General features: G+C 33.7%; 1 protein-coding gene across 1 annotated transcript; it reads right to left on the bottom strand.

Moving 5' to 3' along the window:
- Window positions 1-4730: 4730 nt before the first annotated feature.
- On the bottom strand, window positions 4731-14324 carry LOC148170270 (ATP-binding cassette sub-family G member 1-like). Its single transcript, XM_088043926.1, has 10 exons — window positions 13986-14324; window positions 11824-11941; window positions 9014-9212; window positions 8795-8940; window positions 8296-8534; window positions 5985-6083; window positions 5796-5935; window positions 5578-5746; window positions 5276-5532; window positions 4731-5224 (listed from the first exon to the last, which is right to left on the bottom strand). Exons 1-10 carry the CDS (start codon window positions 14083-14085, stop codon window positions 4877-4879), a joined length of 1815 nt encoding a protein of 604 aa, XP_087900052.1. The 5' UTR covers window positions 14086-14324; the 3' UTR covers window positions 4731-4876.
- Window positions 14325-14718: the final 394 nt, after the last annotated feature.

Below are 14718 nucleotides of genomic sequence, written 5' to 3'. Positions count from 1 at the left end.
ATGTATAATAACTCAAGTTTACTCTAAAAAATAAGCGAGATATCGATATCAGAAGTTTGGCATAGTTTTGGTCATGAATTTTTGCGAAAATTTGCAAATTTCGACTGTAGAAAAATCAAAGAACTGTTTGTTATGTAAAAAATCGCGAGAAAAACGATGGCGTAAACCGCATCTCAATATCTGAAATAGTTTCCGAGATATCGAACACGAATTGTTTCAAACCTTCAAAAATTTGGACCTCTGGCGACAACCCAAAAATTCAAACGGCCATAACCCAGTTATTTGTTGTCGAAAATTAAAAATTCTCATGTTTTTGGATTCAGCGTGACATTCTGCGTAAAATGAGCCCAGATTAGTTGAGTTTGCTTAATAAATAAACGAGGCATTGGCCAAAAACTGTTTTGAAGACGTCATTTTAGGGTGAAATTCAATCAATGTTTTCAAAATGAAAACGACGTTTAATAGCTTTGAATTATACACCAATCGAAAGAGGAGCTCGAAATCTAACTACCAGCCAAATTTGAGATCGATCGGACAAATAGTTTACAAGTTATGGCCAAAAATAAAAAAAATGAAAAATTTTCATCGTTTGAGTCGGAATTTTTTTTCGCGAAAAATCGACTATCGAATTTTGGGCTTTTGATAACATTTTCTAACGTAAAATGAGCCGAGAAAAAGAATGGCGCAAACCGCATCTCAATATCTCAAATAGTTTTCGAGACATTTAACTTTAAAAATTAGAAAAAATGAGAAAAAATGAAAATCAACTTTCCGAAACTTTGATCGGCCATAATTCGGTTAATTCTTGCCGGATCTGAATTTAAATTCCAGATTTGGAATCTGCGGAAAATTCTGCGCACAGTGATGTATAATAACTCAAGTTTACTCTAAAAAATAAGCGAGATATCGATATCAGAAGTTTGGCATAGTTTTGGTCATGAATTTTTGCGAAAATTTGCAAATTTCGACTGTAGAAAAATCAAAGAACTGTTTGTTATGTAAAAAATCGCGAGAAAAACGATGGCGTAAACCGCATCTCAATATCTGAAATAGTTTCCGAGATATCGAACACGAATTGTTTCAAACCTTCAAAAATTTGGACCTCTGGCGACAACCCAAAAATTCAAACGGCCATAACCCAGTTATTTGTTGTCGAAAATTAAAAATTCTCATGTTTTTGGATTCAGCGTGACATTCTGCGTAAAATGAGCCCAGATTAGTTGAGTTTGCTTAATAAATAAACGAGGCATTGGCCAAAAACTGTTTTGAAGACGTCATTTTAGGGTGAAATTCAATCAATGTTTTCAAAATGAAAACGACGTTTAATAGCTTTGAATTATACACCAATCGAAAGAGGAGCTCGAAATCTAACTACCAGCCAAATTTGAGATCGATCGGACAAATAGTTTACAAGTTATGGCCAAAAATAAAAAAAATGAAAAATTTTCATCGTTTGAGTCGGAATTTTTTTTCGCGAAAAATCGACTATCGAATTTTGGGCTTTTGATAACATTTTCTAACGTAAAATGAGCCGAGAAAAAGAATGGCGCAAACCGCATCTCAATATCTCAAATAGTTTTCGAGACATTTAACTTTAAAAATTAGAAAAAATGAGAAAAAATGAAAATCAACTTTCCGAAACTTTGATCGGCCATAATTCGGTTAATTCTTGCCGGATCTGAATTTAAATTCCAGATTTGGAATCTGCGGAAAATTCTGCGCACAGTGATGTATAATAACTCAAGTTTACTCTAAAAAATAAGCGAGATATCGATATCAGAAGTTTGGCATAGTTTTGGTCATGATTTTTGCGAAAATTTGCAAATTTCGACTGTAGAAAAATCAAAGAACTGTTTGTTATGTAAAAAATCGCGAGAAAAACGATGGCGTAAACCGCATCTCAATATCTGAAATAGTTTCCGAGATATCGAACACGAATTGTTTCAAACCTTCAAAAATTTGGCCCTCTGGCGACAACCCAAAAATTCAAACGGCCATAACTTAGTTATTTGTTGTCGAAAATTAAAAATTCTCATGTTTTTGGATTCAGCGTGATATTCTGCGTAAAATGAGCCCAGATTAGTTGAGTTTGCTTAATAAATAAACGAGGCATTGGCCAAAAACTGTTTTGAAGACGTCATTTTAGGGGGAAATTCAATCAATGTTTTCAAAATGAAAACGACGTTTAATAGCTTTGAATTATACATCAGTCGAAAGAGGAGCTCGAAATCTAACTACCGGCCAAATTTGAGATAGATCGGACAAATAGTTTACAAGTTATGGCCAAAAATAAAAAAAATGAAAAATTTTCATCGTTTGAGTCGGAATTTTTTTTCGCGAAAAATCGACTATCGAATTTTGGGCTTTTGATAACATTTTCTAACGTAAAATGAGCCGAGAAAAAGAATGGCGCAAACCGCATCTCAATATCTCAAATAGTTTTCGAGACATTTAACTTTAAAAATTAGAAAAAATGAGAAAAAATGAAAATCAACTTTCCGAAACTTTGATCGGCCATAATTCGGTTAATTCTTGCCGGATCTGAATTTAAATTCCAGATTTGGAATCTGCGGAAAATTCTGCGCACAGTGCTGTATAATAACTCAAGTTTACTCTAAAAAATAAGCGAGATATCGATATCAGAAGTTTGGCATAGTTTTGGTCATAAATTTTTGCGAAAATTTGCAAATTTCGACTGTAAAAAAATCAAAGAACTGTTTGTTATGTAAAAAATCGCGAGAAAAACGATGGCGTAAACCGCATCTCAATATCTGAAACAGTTTCCGAGATATCGAACACGAATTGTTTCAAACCTTCAAAAATTTGGACCTCTGGCGACAACCCAAAAATTCAAACGGCCATAACTTAGTTATTTGTTGTCGAAAATTAAAAATTCTCATGTTTTTGGATTCAGCGTGATATTCTGCGTAAAATGAGCCCAGATTAGTTGAGTTTGCTTAATAAATAAACGAGGCATTGGCCAAAAACTGTTTTGAAGACGTCATTTTAGGGTGAAATTCAATCAATGTTTTCAAAATGAAAACGACGTTTAATAGCTTTGAATTATACATCAGTCGAAAGAGGAGCTCGAAATCTAACTACCGGCCAAATTTGAGATAGATCGGACAAATAGTTTACAAGTTATGGCCAAAAATAAAAAAAAATGAAAAATTTTCATCGTTTGAGTCGGAATTTTTTTTCGCGAAAAATCGACTATCGAATTTTGGGCTTTTGATAACATTTTCTAACGTAAAATGAGCCGAGAAAAAGAATGGCGCAAACCGCATCTCAATATCTCAAATAGTTTTCGAGACATTTAACTTTAAAAATTAGAAAAAATGAGAAAAAATGAAAATCAACTTTCCGAAACTTTGATCGGCCATAACTTGGTTATTTCTTGTCGGATCTGAATTTAAATTCCCGATTTGGAATCTGCGGAAAATTCTGCGTACAGTGATGTATAATAACTCAAGTCTACTCTAAAAAATAAGCGAGATATCGATATCAGAAGTTTGGCATAGTTTTAGTCATGAATTTTTGCGAAAATTTCGACTGTAGAAAAATCAAAGAACTATTTCTTATGTAAAATATTGCGAGAAAAATGATTGCGCAAACCGCATCTCAATATCTGAAATAGTTTCCGAGATATTTAACTTTAAAAATTACGAAAAATGAGAAAAAATAAAAATCAACTTTCCAAAACTTTGATCGGCCATACCTCAGTTATTTGTTGTCGGATTTGAATTTAAATCCCAGATTTGGAATCTGCGGAAAATTCTGCGTTACACTGATGTATAATAACTCAAGTTTACTCGAAAAAATAAGCGAGATGTCGATATCAGAAGTTTGGTATAGTTTTTGTCATGAATTCTCGCGAAAATTCCGATTTGTATGTAGGTGATGTACCTATTTGTCGAACATTTATTAACCACAGAAACTGTTCCTAAAAGCAACAACACACTGGGGAATCTCTGGAGAGTGTTAATCACATCACTCTGACGTCACACGCTCGAACATTGTGTCTCACTTCATGAACACACCCCTGATGTAAGGTTCACAGAAGCAAAGATAACTTCACTCAAGTATATAATGGGGCCCTCCCAAAATTCGTTTGCCTTTTATTTACCTCTTTATATTGAGGTTTATAGTTGTCGAAGAACTAATTTAAACTTACTAATTTTTCAGCCCCAGCTTCTTAATTTCAGTTAATATGATTTTTCGGTCCACTTTTGAGTATAACCTAAAATTGTATCCTGCAGTGTTTTCTATTATGATACTTACCTTACACTTAAAAAACTGCATAATCCAAGATAAACCTCATGACGAGTTTGACTGTTATCGCTTTTTTTAACTACGAATAAAACAAGTGGACGATATGCAAAATACCGAGCAAGAAAAAGGTTATGTTATGACAAGCTGTCAATTGCCAAATTCATGACATTTTATTGTGAGATGGGAACATCACCACCTGTTTTACCGACATTATAAACGGAAGGGTGCATTTATTTATTCTTCGTTTTATCTAAATTACTGTATTGTACGAAGGTTTGTGTTGTGTATTATTGTGGTTCTTGGGAGATTGTCCCAATTTTCACGTGATGGTAATTCGTCTGTAAATAATAATCATGTCTTTTAAATCATCCCTAACCCTGTCTAATTTTAGCTCCCAGAGAAAAAACAGGAAGACTTGCTAGCTACAGGACGTTGACGTCGCTGGAAATCAAATTAGGTACTCATTATCTAACTTTATTAAAGTTCTGATCACAAACTATTCAATATTTTATATACACTGCACTGTATCTTACACCACTTGGATATTGCCGGATCAATATCCGACGTAAAAACATAAATATCAACACGTTTCTAATATCACAGTTCATCCGGTTTTAAGTTGCCTTCTTAAGGTGCAAAACGCCACCGCTCTAAGTACTAAGAAATTGGCTATTAAGAACGCGACGTCGGTCCAATAAGTGTTCCTTTCCATTCCCAATTCGCGTAGAATGACCTCTGGAACTTTCATATGGCAGTATGCGACGTCTTCAGGACACGGCAAAGTGCCTCTGTTGAAGCCATATATGGCATGGACCAATCCTTCATAGGAATACGCCAAAAATGACCCATATGTTAAAAGGTACATTGGTTTAGACATGTGGGTGAAAAGAATAAGGAATCCTGCGAGACACAACATGAGAGCCGTAAGAATAGCCCCAAAGAAGGTTCCATTCTGGAAAAAAACAACTTATTTAGGAATCAACATCCACAGTAGAGTACTTACGACAGGGTTCGCTAGTGTGCCGATAACCAGACCTAAACTTGAAGCAGATAGAGCCACCAAGATTAGGATCCCCAGTACCATACAAAACCGGAAAGCTTCTGTTGGTTGGTCGCTCAAGAAGTAAGAGGTTGTGGTGTATGTAAAGCAAAACACTATCTGCATTGGTATGTCTGATACTAAGAATGCAGCATAATACGTCTTGAGCTTGTACCAATTATTAAAGCGCTCTTTTTTTAATACTGCCAGTTCTTGTGGAACTAAAAGAAACTTTCAGTTTTCCTTAAAACAATTATGAGGCTTACATTTGAGCACTGCAGGCATCAAAGAAGTGTACGTTAAATAAACTGCACTTATGATGAAGTATCCAACGTTGCTGATGGTTTTAGAGGCATCATTTCCAGATTGGTAGTAGTTGAGTCCTAAGACCACCCCTACCAAGAAGTGCAACAATATTTTGAGATGTGAAATCATCTGAAATGAATTGTTAGAACTGCTACTAGAAATAAACAAAGTAACGAACCCAATCTCTGTATAGTTGCAAGAACGAACGTTTGACTAGAATACAAAATCTGTACCATTCCGAGGGTTGTGTACTCATTACTAAACCCTGTTGGTAGCTACCCATAACCTGGGCAGGGGTATCAACCAATGGAATCTCCACTAAAAAAATAGTTACAAACAATTCAACGTTTTTCCTTTTATTAGTTACATTCTGACGGCATTAAGGTGGTTCTCCATTGGTTGTCCGTTGCGGCTTTTGATAAAAGGTCAGTGAAATTACCATATTCACCATTAGCGACTTCAAGCACTGAAACAAAGCACGTCAAATTACATTAATTTTAATGAGAAGTTGTTTGATTGAAGCTAAAAAATTGAATTTTAATTGAGTTGTTTCCGTTGAAAAAATGAAAAAATTCAATGCCATGTCATTTTTTGTGATATCATTTAGAGTTGAATCACTAATTTGTTATTAATGGTACTGTGTTGAACTATGGAAACTGATAATTTTTACCTTCGACCTTGTAGGGGTTTTTGCTCTAATAATAAAGGTGTTTTTGTATTCATTTTGACATACTTTCGATGTTGTTGCCACATTTTGTTATTTGAGGTTTTTAATGGGTGAAAAATTTATTCATACATTATATTGTTTTTACGCGCATGAAAATGAACCAATTATCAGCTAATTTTTAAAACATTTCGGCATAATGATTATAATGTATGTTTACATTTTATAGGATTTTTATTAGTGTCCAATTAATAACCATTAATCATTTTTATTTTGTAAATTTAAATTCAAATTATTGATAAGGATATAATTTTGTCGGACTATTTATCCAGATAATTTATGTCTTAAGATAATGCGTATATTTAATAAGTGTAGCTGGTTCGATGGCTTCTGAAACAGGTCTTGTCTTTCGCGTTCTGAGGGTTAATAAACTCGCGGAGCTCGTTTTTACATTTTTTCCAAGAAAGATAGCCAATAGAAATGCCTAGTTCTAAATTGCATGATGAATGTCCCACACATTCCAACAGTACAGTGTCATTGCTTCCTCGAGCAGTTGAAGTAAGAAACGTTTTCGCAAATTTTAATTGACCAAATTTTTTAATACCATCATTAGCGAAAATGCCTTTCGTTTGCAATAGACAACTTTCGAGACTTTCATCTAATTACATGTATTATTCGTGAAATTGAAATCACCAAACACACGCATAGAGAATCGTTGTCGTCATAGCCGTCGAAAATGGCAAATTTTATCGTAGGTTAAAGTTGTGTTGTTTTAACTGTTAATGGCATTGAGTGATAATGAAAAGTTTTGACTGCACTTTTAACTCATGACTTGAAGATTTCATTAAAAGTTAGAGAAACTGTTAATACATCAAACATAAAACTTGTGTTAATTGTTTGGACTGCTTTTAATGCGACGCCACTGCTAGAACCAAAAGCGGCATACAATTGAGTTGTGCGTCTGCGCCTTATGAGATTTAGATTTAAGGAGCTGTACACATTTTGTTTATTTCAGTTCAAGAATTTATAAATAAATATGGTTTTAGAACCAATGCAGTATTAGAACCTCTAAAATTTTTTTTTTTGTTTATTTCGGAAATTTACTTTACCACCAAGTGCAAGATATCTTGTACTGGCAGATAACAGTTATTATGTTAAATATGTTATTTATACTGTACGATTAGTACCGTAATAACTATTATTCCTGATGCCTGATGAGTAATGACATAAATAAACTAATGTGTGCATGTTTAGTCATTTTTATAAGATCTACAAAGTATAATTTTTATGCTTAAGTTTAATAACAATAATTTCACTAATTAGTGATTAAAGTGACGACAATTTGTCACCACGTTTAAACAACGTGAAATTGGACAAAACATCTTCTGAAGTGTCTAGACTCCAACCGACCTTGTTGTTTAACTTTTGTAGTGGTGAAATTTTTTGCTTCTATTGTTTATAATAATTTCAACGATCTCTGAGTTGACACGTTTTATGAAAACATCGTGCCGACATCAATCGAAAAATCCACATGTCGAATTCTGTCTTCACAAATATTTATTGTGGCGTTTTCCACGTTGGCTAATTTTGATCTTGTACCAATTGATGACTAGTACAAGGTTGATGGTGTCTTAAGAAATTTTTTGTTCTTGAAAAAAATGTTATAATATTATAATGATAGAGATAGCCAAGAACCTTGTCGAAGACCTCATTATTTCGTAACTATAAGTATTTTAAAAAAGAGAGCCATGATTAATAATCCATTTAAGTACGTAAGCAGACCTGAATTTTGTCACCAAATCATTTTGGTGACGTACAAACACAGTGATAGAAAAAACGACAGACCGGTTTACGTGCGTGTGTAGATATATTGACAGTTTTTCAAACAATCTAGAATCTTCACCTTGGAATAATATTTATTTTTTGAAACGATTAGTTTCCGCATTTCTGGGTTAAACTAATAACTAGCCGTGTCTACTCTCACCATTATGTAATAGGGAAAAATAGCACTTACGATAGTCTGCAGGGTTGTGGTACTGTGGACAATTGAGTCCAATGGAGGACAGGTACGGTACGGTGTTTCGACTGGCTCCTTGATAAATGCATTTGCCTTCGGCCATAACGTAAACGTGGTCAAACATTTCATACAAAGTAGCACTCGGTTGATGAATTGTGCAAATTATAGTTCTTCCGCCTCTCGCTAGTTCTTTCAGCATGCTGATACATTGTGCTGAAGACGAGCTGTCCAAACCTCTGGATAAAAATCAGAGAAAGCGCCGATAAAAAATCTGTCCGACTTATGTAAATTCAAAATTTTCCCAACAGGAAGAAATCTACGTTTACATAAACGTATTTCGGTAAGGTAACGTTTGCAGGCCGGTTATGTAAGACTTGAAATCTAGAAGTTTCTAGGAGTTCAAGAAATGCTTACATGACAGAAGCCGCTGTATTGTTTCATATTTCCATTACGCAAACAGTAGAAGTCATCTGGTGTCGGTATTAGAGATACTTACGTGGTTGGCTCGTCCAAAAACATAATTGGTGGGTTATCGATGAGTTCCAGAGCGATCGAAAGCCGCTTTTTTTGCCCTCCCGACAACCTTTGACACCGCGTGTCTTTTGCAATCTTCAGATTAAGAGTATCCAAAATATCGTCGATCTATAAAACAAACATGCTTGTACCCTTGGATAGATTCAAGTACAAGGTGAATGGATTAGGTAATAGAGCTCACCAGCATCACTTTTCGCTTTGCCGAAATTCCGTGACCGAGTTTCAGATCTGCTGCCATATTCATGATTTCACTAACTGTAAAAAGGGGGGCGAGTTGGTCATCCTGTAAGATGTAGCAAGCTTCTTTTTTGTATGCATGCGTGCCCAACATAGCTCGATTATTACGGATGCTCTTAATGGTGCCGACTGTACCCTCGGTACTAAAAAAAATAAGGGTCAAAGCCGTGAACAAGGATTTTAATAAAAAATGGCATTGGATTAGGAAAGTGAGATTTAGGTAATAGTTTGCGGTCCAATCGAAAGTAAGCAGAGAGGAGAACAAGGTGCTTGGTGAAACTGGGTAAAATAGAAGGTGCGTCAATGGGCATAGGGGCTTTTGTTAGAACTGGTTGACAATGAGATCATTAATTAACACATTACGTCTTTATTTGATGAACGACCGGTTTATTTTGTTTTTTTTACCAGATTTTGATGAAAAATACTCCAACACGAGGAATCCAAGGATCTTTAAGAAACATGTAATAGCAATAATAAATTATCATTATTAATTTTTTTAAACTCATGATAGTAATAAGAATTCCGGTTATTTTTTTAATGACATGTTAAAAATGTGAATACTTGTAAAAAGCTTCGTGGTAGTAATTTATAAAACTAGTTTTTTCGCTTTAATAGCTGAAACCCCAAAGACAATAAATGTCATTTACTGTTTCTCCGAAAACGTTGTAATTTTCAGGCCTATTTATCTGGGCCATTGCCACTAGAAGAATAGTAAAAAGCACGTCACATATTTAATGACAATGATTATAATGAAGATGAAAATAAACACTTTGTTTATACTTTTTATAAACCACAACTGTTTCAAGAGCAGTGTACTGTATATGTTGAAGTTGCGTCTGAATAAATAAAAATTGTTTTCAGACAGACATTTTTTGTCCCAGGCCAATAGTTTATCACTACCTCTACATATGCACAGGTCATTGTCGCAAACATTTCGATGACAAACGATGGAATAAAAATAATTACAATAGTATGGTAAGATATTGCTATTAATTGGTTGTTTGCGCACAATTAACTTCAAATTTGTTTGATAAAAATAAAAGATATAAATTATAGCAGGTCCAAAATTCGCAAAAGACGTAAAACTCAATTCTAATCAAGTCTTGCTGCTGCTGCTGCTGCTGATAAATGTTATCTATTTACTGATTGGCACATTTATTGTTTTATTTTTTTTTAATGAACTATTTGGTGCAAAACAATGTATTTTGAGAGGTATTGGTTTGTTTATTTTCTAGGAACTTATTTATCAATAAAAAATCAAATCAATTCTTATCTACTTTCAAGTGCTGAGTTTGCTATAAGTGTATTAAAAAAATAGATTCATACATACATTTTGGTTGGTTGAAAAACTGAAAATCCACAGGTTATTCTATATAAATTGTATCTTTCTTTTACATAGTCAAGTGATAAGACGGAATTTTGCCATGCTTAATTAATTTAATTTATTTATTAACTTAATAAACTTAATTACTGTAATTTCAAGGGATAAAGTATCAATATTGTACTTAACTTTAATTAAAATGTGTTTTGAATTTTATGAAATTATAATCATGTTATATGCAGAATCTCGTAAGACATTTTAGTTTGTCAAAAAAAGAAAGATTGGCATCTAATTTTTAAAACAACCTTGCGAGAAGAAGAAAGCGAATATTTGTAAAATCAAGACATAAACATTTCTGACCGGTTAGTACCGTTTTACGTCAATAGCTAGCAAAAATGTGTTCTTGAATGCAAATTTTGGACTATAAAATGAGTTTTTTTTAAGCCTCTAGCCAATTTGTATAAAAATGTAATAAATATAATATCATCATGACGCGGTTCTCTGTAATAGGAATTTTTCAGGGGCCTATTTTCCACGTATTTAAAATTCTATTGAAAAATATATTAAATAATAATAAAACTGCAATTATTTTGAGCAATGCAGTGTATCAAGTGTCAATTCTAGTAAATTCCATTAGTCTTTTCTAAGGACAATTTCCCATTAAAATTATATTATTATATAAGTCCATTGTATATTCAATTAACTCTTTATTGGTTTTAATTATTAAAGAATGACAACGGTATTTAAATTAGTACCTCAGGTTTGTATTAAACAATACAAGCTCTAAGGAAACTCCGGAAAAAGTGGGAAAACATAAATTTTAATAGAACATGTTTTTGATTAAATTATATACTTTGTTTCGATCTGCATCACAATTTTTATAGTTTGATTTATGTCGCTATCAAAGAACATAAAGTTTATAATTGATTTTTGTATTTTTACGGAGTACATTCCCAGAACTGTTTTACGTGCCATAAAATTTTTGCGGTGTTACAAGGAACCAATTAGTTGACAATTTACTAAAATTTTGTTTTGACGCGGCTTCCTTTCGTTTCAGCTGTGTTTTATCTTCCTCACGCTGAATTGGTTCACCTTTTTTTATTTGTGATAACTTACGACCTCTGTGATAACCTACAGCCTAGCATTGCTGCTCTATATTCATTTTGTGAAAAACGTTCAAAATGCTGTTTTTCTTGTCTAAACATAGATCCCCGCCCGATTATCGTAAATCCGTGTATCGATTTTTCTCGTTATAATCATTGCTCTTTGACATTGACTGGCCAGTTCGCAGTCAATTGAAAATTGAATAACCGTGTTCACCTCTTTAACACCGTCTAAAGTTCAGACAACAAAATAAACCGGTCGAGATCATTTTGGATGCATACTTCCGGAACGTGCGGATAATGGTAAATGAAAGTTGTCCGGAAACTTACTGGAATCCTGTCAAGACGTTGAGAAGGGAAGTCTTGCCGGCACCTGAAGGCCCCATGATGGCGGTCAATTCTCCAGATCTGAAGCTTCCGGAGACTGATTTGACGATTTGCTTCTTCTCTGTAAAAAGAAGAGAGTTTAGCCACGACCTAGACCCAAAACGAGGTCGAAAGTTGTGAGACTTTCCTTCGAAGTAGGTTGCATGATTAGTGCAAAGTTATGTAAATGATTTGCCGTACGTGTTCATATCGTATTGTTTATTTGAAATAACTAAGTCCTTCGACGTTTCGATGGTTTGCAATTCGTCACGCGATTATTTGTGATATTTTATTTGTCATAAAAGTTCATGGTGCAATGCCAAAGATTTGGGAATTATCCCAAGTATTCATGTAAAGTGGGTCAAATCTATTTGCGATTATCGCTAAAATATTTTTTTCGTCTTCATCAAGGGTGGACAATTATCTTCTTTGACACGATTAGAAAGCCTGACCTCGATCTATACATTACGAATTATTTTCGCCTTGAAGATAAAGAAATGCAAGAGGAATCTCAGTGCATCAAAGATCAAAATAACATCTCTGGCGCAGTGAAAAGAACATTGAATAACATGCTGTTGCACCTAGAGAAGGTCAAAGTTTCCTCAAAATAAATGACGAAACGTTAAAGTAGAACTTTGATAGCATATCTAGACAAGGCAATAACCTTAGTCTGTTTTTTTTTAAATCACAACCCTGGATCTCAGTGAATTTTGGGGTTCAAGGAGGAGGGTCATGCAGGAAGAAACGCACAACAACCTGTTTGGAACATAAAGCTGTTCGGTTTCAAGGTTTGTTTTTTCCTCCAAAGATCATTTTTTAATGAAAATGTCTTTAATGCGTCGTGATTTATCAGATGTGATAATTGTCAATGATTGGTTTATTTAAATTTAAATTAATATTGCGATGCAACGCAAAACAGGTCGTAGAAATTCTGAATTTTAACCATCTCGTCTTTTTATATTTATACAACTTATACATGCTGAGAGAGATTAACATAATATGTAAGTGTTCTGGAAGAAAATTCAAAGTTCGAATCCTGTTCAATTGAATTTAAATTAAAAAGCAAACATGTCATTAAGACAGAACATAAAAAGTTGTAATAAATACTAGAAGTTGGAAAACATCATATAAATTATTCTTATGTTAACATTAATAATATAAATATTTTCACAAAGTAAAATGTTTTATTACGTTTGGGACACGTTTTTCTTGGGTTTCCGAAAATTTGAAATTACGATTCTAATTTAGTAAAGATCTACTAGACGATAAAACGTCAACCAGCGGTGTAGGATTCCCGGTTTTTAACGTGAACTTGTTTTGCCAAATAAAATCTTTTTACTTCTTTTTCATACTTTTTTAGGTATTTAACCACGTCTACTGACGTTTGCAAACTGGTCAAACTTGACCAACAAAAATTTAGTACAAATCCACTTCTAAACCTTGCGGAAAATAATTTTAGTTGCGCCATTATTATTTTTGCCTAATAAATTGGCTATCAATTTGTGGGCATAAATAACAAACGGGTACATGTCAACATCGCAATAAAATGTTTAATAAGTAATTAACAATTATGTATTTTTAGAGAACTAATTACGAGATATAAAGAATTTGTTAGCACGTGGTAAAAACCTTGATAATGGTAATGAATTCAATGATTTATTGAATAGACTAGTGGGCCAGACAGTATTGCGATAGCTACTTTTAGGATTTGGTGGGAAATTTGGGCTAATTTTGAATTTTCTCACAGGTGTTTTGCACGTGTCCTGTGAAGGATTTTAAACAAAAAGCTGAAAACAAAATAATGAATAGTTGCTAACAATTTTCAAGATCATCTAAAATGTTAGGTCAACAGTCAAGTCAATTAAAAAATCACAACATTTTGATATTTTGATGCGCAGAAACGGTAGGGCAACGAAATCGTAACACGCAAATCTCGATTTTTGCTTCGTAATGATCATAATTTTTCTAGTTACTATCTAAGATAGGATACAATCGATGAGAATTCTTTGAACTCTTGCCAAAATTGTTTACAATAAAAGTCATAAATCATAGTAACCTGTTAATGAATTCAACAAACAGTTCCTGAATGTTGCAAAAATGAAGATGTTAATTTTTTGTTGTCTTACTTTTTCTTCCATTCTGCACCGTCAGTGTGACATCTTCAAACTCGATGTTAATGGATTTTTCTTTCGGCAATTGCAAAAAAAATGTTTTGTGGGCGTCCATTGTATTAACGCACTTGCACAGTTGCACTCGCGTCTTATCAAAACCAAACGTTGCCTTTAACTAAATCTGTTTCAACGATAATAACTGCATCAGATCTAAATTTTGTACTGATAATAAAGCTCTGCGTATCGTCAACGATGGCACGACGCGAACTAAACCGTGCCCTCCAACTGGCCAACGCGGATTAACAACTTGCAGCATAGGTGGCAGAATTTCAGAACCTCGACAAGGCTTTCATGCGAATGTTAGTAAGAATGTGGGGTTTGTTATCGAGAACTTATTTGTTTTGGTTCCACATTTACTTTTTATACAGATAAGAGTTTGTGTGGACGGGAACCAAGTCTATAAGTAGTCATAAAAGATTATGAAGTGAACCTTTGAAGAAGGTTGGTAATTTTAATTGTTAATCACTGGAATTAAATTAATGTAGGCGTTACTTTGGTTGTCTTATCAAGGCGTATTGGTTGAAATAATTCGATAATCCGGTTCGAAGGACCAAAATTGTGCTAAATTAAATTTTAATTATAATTGAGAAAATTTTTACACACGCATGTAAGCTATTTTTATTAGCCAATTGTTATCAATACATTTAATAATTAAAATAAATAAATTACTTTCAGTACTTGCCAGGTT

The sequence above is a fragment of the Gnatocerus cornutus genome, chromosome 8 (genome assembly GCF_029298725.1).
Source record: "Gnatocerus cornutus isolate USDA-ARS CGAHR chromosome 8, icGnaCorn1.1, whole genome shotgun sequence".
Taxonomy (NCBI): domain Eukaryota; kingdom Metazoa; phylum Arthropoda; class Insecta; order Coleoptera; family Tenebrionidae; genus Gnatocerus; species Gnatocerus cornutus.
The sequence above is the reverse complement of the archived record's forward strand: the minus strand, read 5'-3'. Positions and strand labels throughout refer to the sequence as shown.

Coding starts and splice junctions, on each gene's coding strand:
- LOC148170270 (XM_088043926.1), bottom strand. CDS start 14,085: ATGGACGCCCACAAAACATTTTTTTTGCAATTGCCGAAAGAAAAATCC. Junction 11,942..13,985: donor GGTGCAGAATGGAAGAAAAA/GTAAGACAACAA, acceptor TTCTTTTTACAG/AGAAGAAGCAAATCGTCAAA. Junction 5,533..5,577: donor GATGCCTGCAGTGCTCAAAT/GTAAGCCTCATA, acceptor AGTTTCTTTTAG/TTCCACAAGAACTGGCAGTA.